General features: G+C 54.9%; 1 protein-coding gene across 3 annotated transcripts in view; it reads right to left on the bottom strand.

Moving 5' to 3' along the window:
- The window catches only part of MID2 (midline 2), a 138323-nt gene that overhangs the window by 89834 nt on the left and 30763 nt on the right, over window positions 1–17726 (bottom strand). For all 3 annotated transcript variants that reach the window (XM_069810755.1, XM_069810756.1, XM_069810754.1), the window contains exon 2: window positions 4519–5240. In XM_069810755.1, the coding sequence (XP_069666856.1) occupies window positions 4519–5184 (666 nt within the window). In that variant the 5' untranslated portion in view covers window positions 5185–5240. The remainder of the gene's footprint in view (window positions 1–4518; window positions 5241–17726) is intronic.

The raw sequence follows: 17726 nt of genomic DNA, 5'->3' as shown, positions 1-17726 counted from the left end.
TTATCCTGCATTGTCAGCATCTCTGGCGTTTGCATCATTTCTGCCAGCGGCTGCTGGCGCTGGCAAGCAACTGCCAATGTCCGAGGTGAAGCACACGGCAAAGTTGCTTTTATGGACGAGCCAACTCGTGGGCTTGAAAGAACAGGGTGCAGAATTATGCACTGGCAAACAGCACCATAATCAGAGCAAGAACTACTTTATCCCAAAGCAATGGGTATTATGTGAGCAACCACGGGGCAGGTCCAAAACCTCAGCCCAGCAATGTTCACGACTCAGATTTACCGCAGTTCAGGAAAACTGCTCGCACTTACTAGCTTCTTTATAATATAAACAAGTGGAGTTGAAGATGCACAAAGTAAAAATCCATAATATGCGTTAAAGGGATTAAAGATGGTTCCTAAAGCACCTTGAGGTGTATAATATGGTATGGACAGATCATTGCAGAGCCTCTCCATGGGAAAGTCACACTGCAGGCACGCACTAGAGATTTCTGATGTAAAATAAGCTCAGAGGGGAAGGGGAGGATTGGGAGATGGTTTAGGGTTTAGACACAACAGTATGGTTTTCAGGCATTCAGCTCTTCTAAAGAGGAAAAAAAAAAAATTCCCCACCAAAGATTTTTGTGGAAAGCACAGCCTGTTTGACAAAATGAAGTTACTCGGTTCAAAACCCAATTTTCCATAAAAAAAAAAAACAAAAAAAACCAACTTGAAAGGCGTTTCCAGCTCACTCTAGCTACAGGATCAAAGCCGGAGATTAAGAGCAACTGCTCGCTGCTTGACGCCCAAGCGTACCGCGGAACTTCAAGAGCAGGCTGGCTGCAACGTAACTCCCTGATTAATGACTTAAAGAGAGAAAGGAGGGGGCAGAGCCCTGCCGTGGGGCACGGGGGGGGACTTCGGGCAGACCTGGGGGGCAAGGCGGCTGCAGGAGAGAGCAGCCAGCTCCATCAGCTGCAGCTTCCTGGGCAGCTGCATCCCGCCAGTGCTCCCATCCCAGCACATTTTTAATGATTGCAAGTATTTTAGATCCTTGCAAGGATTTCAAATATTGCCAGAGACCACGCTGTGGTCAGAACTATAGACGGAAGCTGTACGAGGAAGACGACACAAAATACTAATGCAAATATCGACTCTGCCGGTAAAGCTCGGCATTGATCCCGTGCAATTCCTGCGGTGGAAGTAGAGCATTAGGAAAAGCACCATCCAAAAAAAAGCCCAACCGATGCACGGCCAGAGGCAGGGATTACAGACACGCAACTGAGGTCCCCCCACACATAGGATAAAGCCACATCTGCCACCAGCAGGCAAGCTCAGGCAGAGGCAGCGTGACTGTCCTCTCCCCTGTCCCCAACTCAGCTACAGCTCCTGCAGTGGAACGGGGAGCTGGGAAGGATGAATAGCACAGAAAGAATGTTTCGAGCAGAGGAGAGCTTCCCTCCTCATCCAAAATCACTTAAGACTGTTATTAAAAGAAAAAAAGTAAATGGTGTTCTGGCAATGTGCAAAATTTGGCTGGTTGAAGAAACGGTTTAGGTTGTCAAGCATTTTTGTCTTCAGATAAGTTTGCCTGGCTAGCTGACACGGGCCAGATTAGGGGGAAAATATTAAAAGGGTTTTAATTTCTATCCCTGGGTTTTACTGCACGCAAACATACATGGTCATTTCTTTCTAAGGTTTCCAATTTGCTAATTGAGACATTTCCTCATGGAAAAAGAATGTCCTGGACTAAGGACCAGGCTGCTGGCACTGCTCCACACACCAGGGGAAGCTTAGGTGAGGCAAGATGCGAAGACGAGACAGGCACACCGAGGTCTGAAGGCAAATATCAGCCACCACGGACCCCAGACACTTCGCGGGCACACACCGGCACCATAACCATTTGGCAGCACCTACTGAAAGGCAGGCCTTGCGGCTGGAACATGGTGGGAGACAGAAATAAAGTACGGGACATCCTACAGCACGCTCCTCCTGCCGCCACAGATGTTTTAAGTCACATCACTGGGCATGTCACATTGGGTTTGAGAGATTTTGGAGAAGGGCAGGTGGGAAACCAGCCCAGGAAACTGGACATCTAGAAAGATTTTTTTCTTTTAAACAAACTGATGCCCAGAAAGAAAAGGAAGAAAAAAATAATCTGGCCTGAACATAAAAAAAGTCTTCTATATTTTTGCTAAAGTGATAGAAATATTTCTTCTGCCCTTAAAAAACATAACAGCAGACAGATTAATTTTGTTCAAAACATTAACAAGACAAAGAACCAAGAAAAGCATTTTTGGGTCAGAACAAGCCCAGAATGTTAAGGGAGAATGGACCAAGGAAGAAGCAGCTGGAAACACAGGAGAAGGGTTATAATGGGAATATGACTGCTGCCACAGTTACAGCCTCACCAGCGTGACCTCTAATGGGACCAGCTTTTTTTTTTTTTAATTCCTCTTTTTTTAATATTAAAAGTGTTTTGCAGACTCATGTGGAATGCACAGGGGACAGAGAGGGATTTCTAACTTTATATAGGTCAAACATCATCCATACGGGTTCACACAATATTCAGTACAACCGCAGCCACTGCATAAAAATTAAGCTTCAAAGTACTCCAGAGGGATCCCTGGGAAGTTTGCTCTCTCCTACCTGAAGAGCAGCAGAACAGTAATTCAGCTCGGATCAATACATGCTACAAGCGAAGGGAGCTGGAGAACGATTGCCTGTTTCTGCCGCTTCAGCTCAGGGGAAATTAGGATGGAAAGCGTGGGCTGTCATAGAGAAGAGGCTCCCCACCACAGGAGCTCCCTGCTGCTGGAAACACTGGTCTCGGGAGGACGCAGGTGGAAGGGAGACCCCAGCCAACAGGACCATGGGGGGGGTGGGGGGGGGAGGTCTTCAGAAGCCTCCAAATCCTGGCCAGCCTCCAGCCACCTTCTCCGCAAGACAGCACCCTCCCTCTGGGAGACACAGAGGACGGGTCAGGACGGCCCCTCCAGGGATGGCATCTGCAAAAAGCTGAAGCACTGAGATCCCGTGGGAGGGTGAAGGACAGAGGAGGAGTCTGGGGTGCTTGGGAAGCAGAGGAGAGCTCCATCGCTGCCTCACAGCAGGGTTTGGGTGGGGAGGGACCTTCAAAGACCATCTAGTCCGCCCCCACTGCTGTGGGCAGGGACACCTTCCACTAGATGAGGCTGCCCAAAGCCCCATCCAACCTGACCTTGAACACTTCCACGGATGAGGCATCCACAGCTTCTCCAGGAAATCTGTTCTAGTGTCTCACCACCCCTGTCATAAAGGATTTCCTCTTTATGTCCAACCTAAACCTACCCTCTTTCAGTTTAAAACCATTGCCCCCGTCCTGTCGCTACAGGCCTTGGTAAAAACTCTCTCTCCATCTTTCTCAGAAGCCCCCTTTACCTATTGAAATGCCACAATAAGGTCTCCCTGCGGAGCCTTCTCTTCTCCAGGCTGAACAACCCCAACTCTCTCAGCCTTTCTTCTAGCAGAGGGGTTCCATCCCTCAGATCATTTCTGTGGCCTCCTCAGGTCCCACTCCAACAGGTCCACGTCCTCCTTGTGCTGGGGACCCCAGAGCCAGATGCAGAGCTCCAGGGGGGTCTCACCAGAGCGGAGTAGAGGTGGAGAATCCCCTTCCTCGACCTGCTGGCCATGCACCCAGGGCACGGTTGGCTTTCTGGGCTGTGAGCACGCATTGATGGCTCATGTCCAATTTTTCACCCACCAGCATCCCCAAGTCCTTCTCAGCAGGGCTGCTCCCGACCCATTCATCACCCATTACTTCCCAGAGCCTGGCCCTCTTCTCTCACAGTGGAGAAGCTTTGAGCAAGCCGGCTCGAGGAGGACATGAAAGCACTCCCCGGAGCACTTCTTGGGGGACAGCGGTCCTCAGGCATGGGTAAAGCCTGCAGGGGAGGTTTTATGGACAACAGGAGGGTTCCCACACACCGCAGCCTGCAGGCTAGAAGCCTGCAGAGTGGCTTTCCAAGAGGCAATGCCCACAGCCCAACCTGTCCTGCTCCCATCCTCCGAGAGGGCTCAGCACGCACAGCCCGAGCGCAACAGCTTCAGGGGATCATGCTCACAGGTTCCCCCAGGCCACTCTTTGCCACCCCAGCTCTCACAGGACAGGATGAACGCTGGGGGAAAGCCACCCTCCTGAGGCAACAGCCACAGGGCACCTCGGTGCCCGATGGTGTTTCGCTGTCTGGCTGTTTGGGGTGAAGGTCCAGTGCCTGGGCTTGGCACACACACACCAGCAGGAGAAAAAAAAACTGGCAAAGACTTTGCTCTAATTGCACAAGCGAGACCCAGCTCAGCCTCCCAGTACCAGGGTCCTGGCAGAGCCCACAAGCTGCATCCTACAGCCTACATCTTTCAGGAGTCGTTTGGCTTAAACCAGAGGTGCCGCCTGGGGCATCCGGAACCAGCTTCTGCTCTGACAACCATCCCTCAGCAAATACCGGCCCCTGCAGACACCCTCGCCCACCGGCTCACTGCGGCCGCGCCGGGTGCTTACCTTCAGCTTCTCAAAGCGATCGCTGAGGGATGCCACTTGGTGGTCCCGGTGGCGGCCCACCAGTTTACATAAGGCACAGATGAGCTGGTCGTCAGCAACACAGTACATGTTCACCTTCTCGTTCTCGTGCTCCAAGCACGTGAGTCCTCGGAAGTGCGCGTCGGGCACGGGCTCCACCAGACGGTGGCTGGTGAAGGGCTTCTTGTTGGGGTGGGTGGCCCGCAGGCAGCGGTCGCAGTAGGACACCTCGCAGGTGATACACGTCTTCACCGCGTCCCGCGGGGGATCCTGCTCGCAGAACTGGCAGGCGATCCTCTCGCCGGCCACGGACATGGTAGGGCTGTTGCGGTATGTCCTCTCGCGGCGGCTCTCACTGGGGGAGTTGGGGCCGCTCAGGGATGCCTTCTGGAAGCGGTCAATGATGTTTTGCAGGGTCACATTCCTCTTGAGGCCCTCCAGGCCCCGGTGGTTGAGGGAGATGACATAGCGGCACGTGGGGCACTGGAAGGCAGTGATGGGCTCGATGGACTCGCTGGAGGAGCAGCTGGAGACGAGGATGCGGTGGGCGCAGCTGAAGCAGAGGCTGTGGGCGCACGGCAGCAAGAGAGGGTCTTCGAATAACTCCAGGCAGATTGGGCAGGTCAATTCTGACTCCAGTGTTTCCATCTTTAGTTAAAACGATCCTGATTCAGCATCAAAAACCAGGGAAGGTGGTCTGGTACCTGGGAGAGAGGAGAGCAGAGACGTGAGAGAGCAGCTCTCCCGGGCAGCTCCTCTCCACCAGAAACGGGTGCCCAGGGGAGTCGGGCACATCACCCCAACACTGCTACTACAGCCTGGCTGAAGCATCTCACCACACTGTCCACCTGAGCCGAGCCACCAGCTCGGACCAGAGCCCAGGGGTGCTGAGGGACAGGAGAGCCGACTGGAGGGGAAGGGAGAAGGGACAGCAGCAAGCTCCTCTCCATCAACTTCCAGCCCAGCCAGGGAAGAGGACTTGGACAGCAAGGCTGAAGACCAAAACAGGAGAAACCACATGATTTCATGTTTCTTTTAGTGAGTGCTGCCCAAGACGGGAGCAGGGGGCTGTGCTGGTTTCCCATGCATAAAGGCTCTGCTGCACAGCAAAGATAAATCTCTAAATATCCCCTCTAGCAGCTACACAGCCCTGTCTCCTTTCGGTGAAGGGGAAAAGGTGAATCATGTCCTGGAAACTCTGAGCAAAGTGGGTCACGAGCTCTAACATACCATCCTCCTGCTCTGTGTTTCTCCCGGCTGTTGCCTTTTAGGAACGGGGTGGGGAAGGAAGAGCAGCGAAATTACAGTCTGCAAACTTCCATCTCTCAGCTGTCCTCCACTGCATTCCAGCAACAACCAGGGATGCCCAAATCAACTCCAGCTGGAGGCAAACAAGCTTGTATTTTTAGATTGCCTCCCCTGCACCAGGCTGGAAACGGGCTCTCTGCAAGCAACCGAACCTGCTGTCTTCACTGTTTCCAAGCTCCGGTTTTGCAGAGCACCAAGTTGCACCACAAGTGCCGGCATCCCAGCACGCTCCCAAATGCTGTCCCCTCCACGCACCCGGCAGCCACCGAGCTCCCTCTCCACCCAGGCTGCAGGACATTTCTCCATCTGGGCTGGAGCACAAGCAAGCAGCAGGCACTGGGAGAGCACACCAACAGCCCCATCTTAATAAAAACCCCACCGAACTCTCAGCGGGCACAGGCTGCGAACCCACCTCCAGACCTCGTGCCAGCTTCTGGCAGGTCTCCGAAACAAAAGGGGAAGACAATAGCAGCCTGGCAGGTGCCGAGAAGAGAAACCACACGCTTCCCTCCCCAGCTTCACCACAGCCATGCACAGGGGCTAATTAGCGAGGAGGGGGACGGGGTGGGCTTCACAGCAGCCCCGCTGCCTCCAGCTCTGCTCTGCGTTAGAAGCAAACCAGCAATCAATTAATCAGCCCCGCTGCTTCTCCACAGGGACCCGGTGGAGGGAAGCACTTGTAGAGCTCTCTCTGCTCCGAATTAGCGTGCCGCTGCTCCGGATTGACACCGGCTGGGAATATCTCCTGCAGAGGAGAGGGAGTGTTTAATTATCTGGAAAGAGGGAGCAGGGCAGGGTCCAGCTGTGCGGTGCTTGGAGCCGGGAGGTGCCAGCAGGAGCTGAGCCCTCCCGGGGGATGCTCCACACTGGAGGGCACAGACAGCACAAGCAGGGCAGCAGGAGCTCCCGGACGAGGAAGTACAGAAGGGGCAGGCGGGGGATTTCTTTCCAAATTCATGACAAGATGGCCTTTGACGAGAGGGATGCCTACGAGGAAAACGGCTTGGGACTTTGGTGCTGGTACTCCAGAGGCGGGAGAGGTGAAGCTGGGTGTTACTGCCTGCTAGCCGCCATCCCAGACAAGGGTGCCCAGCCCCAAGCAGTCACCTTTTTTTCAAGCCCAAAGACCCAGCCCAAAATGCATTCCTCTCTCCAGCCCACACTCCAACAGCCTTCACCAGGAACAAGGCTTTGCTTTCTAATTAAATCAGAGTCAGGAAGAGACAAACAGCAGCAGCAGCAATCAGCTGACGGAAACCACACACTGTCATCCCCGGATCCACCTGCCCTGACTTCTTCAGTTGTTTCATTCCCATTGCACATCACCACCTCTGTCCCACCACAGACCAGCAGCCATCATCAGCGACAGCTCCCCAAACTCAGCTATGGGCCCTGCAACCCCTCGCCAACCTACAGAGCGTTTTTCACCTTGTTCGCTCGTGGGAAGCGCCGCACTGGGCGTTATGGCATCCCACTCCCCTTAACCGAGGAGTTCAGGCATTGCATGATAGACCTTGGGCCAGAGCTCAGTGTTGCTCTGCTTGCCTACAGACACCAAACAGCCACCCAAAGTCAAGACCTGGGTAGCAGAGCCTCAGTCCGTAACTGCGCCCTCCCAGCGCACCCCATCAAGAGCATCGGGAGACATGAGCAGGTCCAGTTTGAGGGTGACTGCCTGTCCCACTGCTTGCTGGGCCAGCAGCGTGGCCCTTTGGCACCTGCACACTGGTTTCTCCCAGCAGAGATGCCCCAGAGCCCAGGGGCAGAGCCTGTCCCTGCCATACTGCAGCCTTCCCAGCCCTACCCTACACCACCCCCAAAGCAAAGGGAGGCAGCCAAAAGCACGCAGCGACACGGGGTTGGATTCAGCCTCTCCTTTCTCACCCGTGCTCCAGATCGCACCCGACACCCAGTGCACACACGGTGCCTCCAGGTCTCCTTCGGCCCCGGCTCCGAGCGATGCCCACTGTGATACCCACCCCTGTATCGCAGCCCAGCAGGAACCCCCTCACCTCGGCGCTGCTGCAGGAGCAGCCCCGATGAAAAGCAACGCAGTGCCCAGCCCGGCCACGTTTCCACTCCAGAAACACCTCGGCAGGGTGCATGGACTTCCGTTTGGGGTGAAGAGGAAAAACACTGTCAAAAGGGGCTGTAACCTAAGCGTGGATGGGATGAACCAGCAGAAGCAGGAGAGAGTCTGGCTGCAGAAGGCCCCAAGTCGTCCCCCGGGCAGGCAGGGGACGTGGCAGCGGGGCCAGCCAGCGCCTGCGGCTCAGCAGCCGGGGAGCAGTCCCACCTTTTGCAGGTATTTTCCAACCCACCTCCTCCTGCCAAGCGCCTGCAGAGCCTCAAGCAATCCCAGCACTCGCAGCGTGCTCCAGGGCCGGCTCCAGCCTCACCAGTAAGCGGTGCTGGCAGCTGTCCCCAGCCATGGCAGGGGGACTCTGCCTGCCCGCCCCGGGCGGACGGCTGCTTCCAGCACCTGCAAATGGCAAATCACACGGGTGCCCTGCTGGGACCTGCCCGCAGTCCCTGCCTATCGCACCATCTCTTCCTAATTGCCTGAAATAGGATTTGCAAGTGCCTAGAGATCTTGAGCTCTTCCCTGCACCATTTCAAGGGGCTTATAAAATTAAGCAATTGGATATTTGGATATGTTAATGCTGCAGCAACCTTATCAAGGCCTGCCCAAATGCAGCCTTGCACATCATATATACACATATTTTTACTTCTTTTTTTCCCCCCAAGAGCGACAGTGGAAAAGCAGCTGCATCCAAAAAAGCTGAGGAGCGCAAAGGCTCCCAACAGCTTCCTCTCTGTGGCCCCTGGTGCTTTTCTCAAGCCTCGGAGCCCATCTCAGCCATGGGAAAGCGGCGGGGAGGAAACGCTCCTGGCCGCCTGCCCAGGAACTCTTGCACACTCCACAGCAGCCGTCCCCTGCCGCAAGCCGGATCTGCTGGGCTCCCCACTGTGCTCCAAGCCTGGCAGGACGAGGGGGCTCCTGTGGCACAGCCATAACACCCCCCATCACCATCACTGCAGCCAGGGGCAGCTCCCCAGCACTTCCTTTTGAGCGCTCACACTTTAAAAACTTACAAAGTGCCTTTGAATCAGGGCTGGTCCCTTGCTTTGCCAGGACGCTCCAGGCGGAGCGGCTGCCTTGCCGTAAGAGCCCAACGCTCCCGGCTGCACGGGGAGCGGAGCACCCCTCACCTCCCCAATTCATCCACGGATTCTCTCTGGCCAGCAAAACACAAAGGGGAAAAAAAAAGCAAAGGACAAGAACACGGTTTGTTTCAGAGTCTGACCGACATCAGGAAAAGAATTTAAAAACAAGGATTGGCGCGAGAAGCTCCCCAACAGCCTCTGCAGGGCAGAGGGAGAGCCGCTCATCACCTGGCCAGCCTCCCATGGCACAGACGCCGCACGCACCACGAGCTCCCGCCTGCCTTTGAAGCGCCCAGCTTCGCTGCCATCTGAGGTGAAAAGATGCAAAAAGTTTAAACAGCCTTTTGCTTTGTTCCTGAGGGCCGTTCTTATGTTAATCTTGTTTTCCTTGCTGGGACAACATCCTTTAGATCCAAGATAACTGAGAGGAGCCTCAAAAACCAGGCTGGGGCAGAAGCAGGGACGAGGAAGCTCGCTCAGAGATGCACCTGGGTGAAGCAGTTGGCGCTGCCTTCGAAGCCTTTCATGCCTCTCACTTTGATGTTCGCTTTGATGTCCAGGATTGATGTGGCACGAGGAATAGCTGATTAGATTAAAATCTGCTTTGTTTATAGTCATTAACTCCCTAAATATAAAAGTTATAAAATATTAACACAGTTTACAAACAACCCCGTGTCACTTGTGCCCAAGGGTCAGCCAGCCCCGGCCACGCTCACAGCGGCCCCTGGGGAAACTCCTGGCAGCCAGGCAGGGCTGCGACTACAAGCAGCAGCAGTTTAACAAAGCAGTAACATAAAACTAAAAATATTTGCCGTGGAAACGCCTGGGTGGGATTTCTCCCATTGCGTGGCACACAGCGTCCTTCCAGCACACGTGCGGCGTGCCTTTGCTCAGCACAATGGCAGCGAGGAGCGGCTTTAGGTGGGTGCCAGTTGGCCAGCGGGCACCTGCGCTGCTGAAGGTCAGTCTGTGCAGCAGGTGAGATGTGGGCAAAGCCCCCACCTGCATCACTGTGACCTGCCCTGCCCCGTGCTGTGGGTGCGTGCAGACCCCACGGGTGTCACGCATCCCCACGTGCTGCTCCGCGCCTCCCTGCTTTCGCTTCCTGGCTGATACGCAGGGCGTGAGATACAACTCAGAGAGGACAACCACAGGAGAGATGCGCACGCCTGTGGCCCCTGCATCCTCGCCACTGCTCAAGGTGGTGGGAGCCCGACGCATGCCACCCGGAGCCCCCGTGCCAGCCCAGCAGCAGGGAATGGCGGTTGCACCCCAGCCCTCCTCTGCCCAAAGGGACAAACCTCAGCAGCAGCACTTGGTGTAAACACCTCCAGCCTCTGCAATCCTCCGACACCACCGGCAGCCGGCACGTCAGCCGAGAGCAAGCACCTCCTGCTCGCGGGATAAAACCGACCCCGATGACAGGTTGCTGCTGACGCCGAGGAAAAGAATTGGCTGCGTTAATTTGAGCTCTGTTCAAAACCCAAGGGAAAGAGAAAAAATAATAAAAAATAAATCAATGACTGCCAAAGAAACAAGGGCAGAGCCAGAAGGAAAGGGGCAAGGCAGCAAGCACCACGGCAAGAAAAGCGATGCTGTGGGTGCTGCGGAGCCGGCGGCAAAGCCAGCCACCGGCTCCACCAGGACACAGAGCGACTGGTGCTTTCACTTCGAGCCCAGCTTTTTGACAGGCTCTGAAGCCCATCTGCTGACTCGGAGCAGCACAAGCATGGCAAGCCCCAGGGGTGCACAGGATATCCTTAGCAAATTATACCAAGAGCCGTTTGATACAAAGGTTCCCCTACTGCCTCTCACAAATTATTATTTTTACAAGATCAAAGCCAAACATGCTTCATTGCAACTCAAGCTCAAAGGTTCATCATCAGCGATGCGGAGGTTTGCGACCAAGGAAAGAAGTGAGGAGAGAGAGAAACAGCAGGAGGAGATGCTGCTCACATCACCCCATCTATACCTGGGAGGGGACATCCCGGCGTACATCCCCTCAGGCCACGGTCAGCCAGCCCCAAATTCCCCCTGCTCCTTCTGCTTGTGGTTTCCCCTTGGCCCCTGGTGCAAGAAAGCTCTTGCTCACACAACCATGCCACGCAAGCCCTGTGCCGTGGAGTTCGGATACGAAAAATCAATATGACACATTGTATCTGTGTCCAAAACTGACAGCTGCAATTTCTTTTCATTTCTTGGGCTTGGCCACAACTACATCTTGAAGTTGCCCTCCTACCCCTGCCCACGGCCAGACGCACGGCGCAAGGAGTGCCACAGCTCTTCCCAAGCCCCGCGAGTTATGGGTTTGATTTATTTAGGATGCAGTTCTCAGTGCTCTACAGGCATACAATTATTGTACAACTGCAGATGGTTTACCAGGCTAAAAAACCCAAGTCCCATGCAGCGTTTGGCTTCGCTGCCATTTGGTGGTGACAGGTCAATCTGCCTTGTGCTCAGCGAGCTTCAGCCTTTGCTGAGCCAGACACAGCAGCACCCACTTTCCTAAAGTTACACAGAATTTAAAACCCAACAAGGTACGTCTGCAGGTCACATTTTGCCCTCCAGCACACCCTCCTGATCTCTGCCAGCCCTCACTTTTACCAGTGTTTGCTAAGTCCTCCCGGTCTCCCCCAGCACCAAAACTGGGCAGGGCTTTGCCAGCCTTTCAGAGCCCCACATTGCAAACCACCTCTCCTCTCTGGAGCTGCTTAGGCAAATGCCAACAATTCAGGTTGATATTTTCCACACCAAGCGTGAATTTTTTTTGTTTTTTTTTCTTCTCCCCCCCCCTTTCTCCACCCACCCACCCCCCCAAAAAAACTTCAGCCCAAATTGCTCAGCCACTTCCAAGAATGAGGCTTTAAAAAAGCTATGTTGCTCCACCCGTACATTAAAAAAATAAATAAAATATGGCAACCCTTTCCTTAATTGGCTCCATGACAGCAGGATATAAAATCTGGGCAGCAGTTGTCTGTGCGCTTTTTGTTGTCTTCGGGAAAATTAGCCCAAAATTGGATCACTGTTCAGGGAAAAATAAAAAACCCCATCCAACAGTGCCGTCCCATCCCCAAGAAGCCCAGGCTGTCCAGCACAGCTCCCACTCCGGCTGAGCAGAACCCTCCCACAGCAGCAGGGACCCACACCCCAGTTTGTCAGGGGAGAGGGGGTCCCCCTCTGCTCCCCTCAGCCCTGCTGACAACACCACGCTCCTGCAAACATCAGCCTTTCCAACCAACTGCCCTAAATTTGCCCTTGGCACAGGTCTGTCCCAAGAGAAACAGGGGTCCCACAAGGAAAAATAGCCCCCAACCGTGTCATTAGCAACAGCTTCCTACTTAATGAAGATACCTGAGGGAGAGAGAGAGGGGAGGCAATCAGGCTCATCCAGCCCATTTAGACATGGCATTACCTAATTTTTCTGTGCTTGACTTGCAACCTTGATAGGTTGGTGCGTGTGGAGCTGCTAGGCATATTTAACACTATATTTCAAGCTTAAAGCCCCAGCTGGTGAAGAGCATCCTTCGGCCAGGCCGTAGCTGCGGCACGCTCCTCTTTGCTCGCTCTTTCCTCCCAGTAAATCTGAAAACATCGAACAGAATTTGGCCTTTCCTCCCACAGCTCCTGCCTTAACAGTTCCCTCAATAACAGCAAATTTGTCCAAGGCTTTCTGAAAATCCAAATAATTCATCTCCCAACTGCTCTCTGCAATCACCTTATCACAACACTGAAAAAAAGAAGAAAAAAAACCCCGATTAAACTGGATTTCCTGTATAAAAGCCATGCGTTGTTGTCCCTAACCTATCACACTGAAGCACAGGCATTTCCACATGAGCTTTAATTATTTTCTCAGCCAGTTTGCTTGGTGCTAAAATAAAGCTAGCTGCTCTGTAATTCCCACAGTTCTCGTACCTCTTTAAATTAAGGACAGAGCAGAAGAGGCTGTGCTCCCATGCAGCAGTTGCTTTTAATGAGAGATTACTTTTTGCTGGCAGTTCAGCTGCTTCATTGTTAAATTCCTTCAGAAGAGCTGGCTGGAGCCCACCGGGCGCTGGTGATTTGTTGCTCTTTAATTTCTCCGTTTGCACAGTACCTTATTCCCCAAGGGAATTTCATCTTCGTTGCTGCCTATGTTGTCTTGACTGATGGGATGAAACTGGTTTGCTTCATCACAACATCCTCTTTCTCCCTGTCAGGCTCCGGTGACAGAGCAGAGCTCCCAGGGCTGGGAAGGGCTCCCACGACCTGCTCTGTGCGCCCCTTAAACACCTCTGCCCTCACAGCTTGCACAACTAGTTTTGGTTGGGTTCCCCCCGCCACCCTAAAAAGGGGATTATTCCCAATGTGTGAACTCTGCACAAGCCTTAGTAACCAACACGCAGGTACTGCCCCAAGCCAGGGCGCTCGAGCCGCCCCATCAGCATCGCCAGTCTGGCACGGCCGTCCCACCGGCCACTGCTCCCATCCCCACTGCATCAGCTCCAGGGCTGCCCCTCAAGCTGCTCTGGTTTGGGGGGCTGCATCTTCCACCCCCCCCCTCCTCTCTTCTTTCTTCCTGATAACATCTCTCTGTTTGTCAAGTGGCTCCACAAGCCTCCACCACCCGTCACCCTCCAGGGATTTCTGTAGGTTTTATATACGCAAGAAGCCTTTGCCCCAGCAGACTCTCCCCAATATTCCCCCAAATATGCTGCCCCCAGCTCAGCACCTTCCACACCCAGCATGCCCCACCATCCCTTTGCTCCTGCCAGCATCAGAGCTGAACATTTCCCATTGTTTTAAATGGCTAATACTTTTACAGCTGTGCAGAAATCAATTGATTACGCTATTTGTTCTGGCAATGCAATGAAACCTTCCCATCTGCAGCCACCTCCGATTCACCCGGTGTGAAATGAAGAGCCACACTCCTGGGGGCTGGAAAGTACAAGGGGAAGGGCTCATGACAATAGGAGGTTTTTTGGCCTAATGTTAAACTGTCAGCTGCTAATGTCATATTTGTCTAGCCTGATAGGATTGCAATGCAGGATGAAGTACAAAGGTTTTAAGTCAGTCATGACTGCACAAGAATACAAGCCATCACTCAGCTGTGCTCCCCATTCACCAGTACCAGGTGCCAGCCTCACAGCACATCATCTGGATTTTGTGATCTTGAAAGCACCCCAAACCCACCAGCATCCACAACAGCCCTCTGCAGATGGAGCTGAATGCTTCACCCATAGAGGCAAAGCCTTTGGTGCGAGCCCAGCACCACTCACATTTCAGATGAGCTCACCAGGGAGCAGAAACAGCTCCAAGGAGCTTCTCTTAGGGTACCCACATGGGGCAAGGATGCTCCAGCCAAAGTCCACAAGGTCTCCACCAGGGAGAGACCTCATTCACCTCCAAGATGTCAGGGAGGCAAGCACCAACCAAAGTTCGTCTGTTTTTAATCCACTTACGTCCTGGTCGAAGGGAAGATTTTACCTCTTTCCTACAAATGGTGCCCGGCTCAGCAGCATGCACAAGGCGCTGCGCTCTGCCCTGCTCGGCAAGGCGACAGTTCCCCGAACGCTCCCACGGGACCTCAGCACAGCATGTTCCCACCAAAGGCTCCCAGGGGATCCGGCGTTTGGAGTTTACGACGTGCAAGGCAGATCAGGGAGAGATTTCCTGCAATTTGCTCACCGGCTTTTGCAGCCGCGCGTGCAAGAATCGCACCATACGGATTTCTCAGCAGCTCAAGCGGTTCAAAGAAACGCCACGCAGCAACGGTGCACATCACCCTCCTGGAGCCTTAAGGGGCAATTCCCACAGACACGGCATGGAAACCTTCCCCTGCCACCTCCTTCAGTGGCCTGGGAGTCGACAGGACACAACAAGGTGCAGGGCATCTCTCTGGTCCCCTGCGATTCGGCAGGTCCCTAGAGCGCAGCACGGTTGCTTTTGATTCCTACTGAATGCCGCAGCTCCCCAGGGCCCTCTGCGCTCCGGCAATTAGTAAAGCCAGGGACTGCAGCAGCCAGGCTTACCCTCAGGCAGGCAGCAGCCCATCGCAGACCTCCTCTCCACGCACTGTGCTGTGTCCGTCTGTCCGTCCCAGCCTCCCCAGCTGTGCGTTTCTGCCTGGCACTGCCAAAACCCAGCAGCCCCTGCCCCTCTGCCAGCAGCTGCCACCGCAGCTCGGGGGCCAAAGCCCTGCAGCCGGGGGGTCGCAGCGATGCCGGGCAGCCCCAGCCTATGGTGCCGGAGCCAGGGACATCTGCAGGTGCCCGGCTCCGAGGGCTGCAGCGGCAGCAGGAGCAGCCCCACCTTCCCAAGACCGGTGCAGATGTGAGCAAGCCACTTCCAGCCCGGTCACTGAGAAAAGCAGCTGGGGACCTGGCACACCACCAAGCTGGCACGTCCGCCGCTCCCGCGGCCCTGGTGCCGGCAGCCCTGCCATCCCCCTGCAAATCCTCCTTCCCCTGACCACCAAACCCCTCCTCTGCCCCAGGTCTCGCCACCTCCCTCCTTCCTTCACCTCTCCTGCAGTTATTTGCTCTCCTGCCACCCTGGTCTAACGGCTTCTCCTCCGCTGCCCAGCACGGTCAGCTGCTGTAAGGCAGGCGAGCAAAACGCAGCACTTGTGTCAGCACCAGCAGCTCCTGAAAAAAGACCTGCACCCGGCTGGTTCCTGCCAGACCACACATCGCAGCAGCTTTTTGATCCAAGCCTTTCTCCAAGTGCACCCCGCAGCTCTGCGTCCTTCCCCTCTTCCTCAGGCACTGCCTGCAATGCAGCTCCAGCCCAGCAACGTCCCTGCAAGCAGCCAGAGGCCTGTGGCCCTGCAAGGACGACAGGAGGGCATGGCTGCAAATGCAGTGCAGCAGCAGCTGATGCTTTATAATAACCTTTTGGGCTCAAGAGCGAGTCACAGCTTTTATCCCTCAGATGGATGCTGCACGGGGAGGCACCCAGCCCTGCACAGAGCTCCTGCAGGCAAAGACCCGACTGATGTAGCACCACGTCAGGCACTGCCAGGGCCCACAGCCATTAGCTACAGAGCAAGCAGAGCCCCCCACACCACCACCCAGCACCCCACTTTCTACCTGCGCCAACCGTGGAAGCTCAGCTCCTTCGCTAAACCAGAAGCAAGGCGAGGCAGCGCAGGCAGCTGCGCATAAATCCCCCAGTTTTTTGGAGCAGCAGCGTGGCCGAGGAGAAGTGTATTTCAAGGGTGAACCCCTCAGTCTCTCCGGAGGCTGGAGAAGTAGCAGCCCACACCAGTGTTCGCAGCCCCGGCAGCATAGCGGGACATGAGCATCCTTCAAGGACTGCGCCCCATGAGCCACACTGGGGTTATCCCCCCTCCAGACTGGGCCACCAAGTCTCAACGCAGGACACCGGCACTGCTCACCCGCGAGGGAGCAGGGTTTAAAGAGGTGCTGAGAAACAAAGCGAGGCAGCGAAGGTTAGGTTGGGCTCACGGCAAAGTCCAGCGCAGGAAGGAGCCAGAAGAGACAGACCCAAACCTGGGAAGAAACCGGTGCTGCTGCAACACAAGCATGGCACAGCAAGGAGCTGGCCTGCCACTGGTGCTCTCCAGGGACCCTCACGGTGTGCAAACATCGAGGCTACTACTGGAGGGATGTTTATTGGGGGACAGAGTGAAGACAGATCCTCAACCAATGAAGGGGTTCCTCCTGCACAGTACAGCCCCATCCCAGCGAAGGCACAGAGCCCAAGCGTGCAGCCCAGTGCTTGGCATCAATCCCCCCGCTGCACTCCCCGATGCATGCTGCAGAGCAGCACTGGGCAGCCCCACAGGAGAAGGGAGAAAACTGGAATGGGCCACACAAGCAAGGCATGGCTCCAAAAGGGCCAGGAGCTGCTGCCTGGACCAAGGTTGCCATCAATGTCTCAGCCCGCTAAGGGCTACGGCGTGTCCCCAGAGAGCAGCTCAGACAGCACTCTGCAGAGCACATGTGCTGCGGCACTGCGTCAGCCCTGCAAGCCCATGAAAAAGCAAGCTGCAGACGATGTTGCTTCAGTCCCATTTTGTTGCTCAGCACTGCTAGCAAGAAAAAGGCTATTCCAACCTCCCTGCAGAGATCCCAACCTCGCGCGCTGCTAACTGGAGGTTGTGCAAGTCAGCTCAGAGCCAGCCGCTGCCACAGAGCCTCGCTGGGCTGCCCCAGCCAAGCATCCGCTCCAGCCTCCAAACCCCAAAACCACTAAACGCGATGGCCACGCTCGTGACATGGCCACGCTCGTGACGGATGCCACGGGGTCGGGAAATTCAAAGGCTATTGTGCTGCTTTGTGCAAGTTTAAATATATCTGCACAGGCTCCTTGGGGTTGCATTCCTGGTGAAGCGGGTAAGATAAACAAGGCTTCCTGCAGGAACTGAAGACAATGGGGGAATAATTAGCGTTAATCCCCAATGCAGAAACAATGCAGGTAGCAGATATTTTGGACTTTCACACCCTTCCCCCCTGCCACATTCAGGAAGAGGGGCCCAGGCTGGCGTAGCTTGGCCTACGGGCCTCGGCTAAGACACAAACTGTTTAAAAGGAGGGAAGCAACACACCACCAGAGCCAAGGGATCAGCCCGGGGCTTTGCTGTTTCAGGCTTCCCTTGCAAAAGGGGGCTGGGCCCATGAGGCACATGTTTTGGAGACACGTTTTTCCCAGCATAAGTGGCTCTGGGCACCACCTGGGCTCACCCACATGCCGAGGGTCCCAGCGCAGAAGGT

Source organism: Haliaeetus albicilla, chromosome 23, assembly GCF_947461875.1.
Source record: "Haliaeetus albicilla chromosome 23, bHalAlb1.1, whole genome shotgun sequence".
Lineage (NCBI taxonomy): Eukaryota > Metazoa > Chordata > Aves > Accipitriformes > Accipitridae > Haliaeetus > Haliaeetus albicilla.
This window is presented reverse-complemented; position numbering and strand designations above follow the sequence as displayed.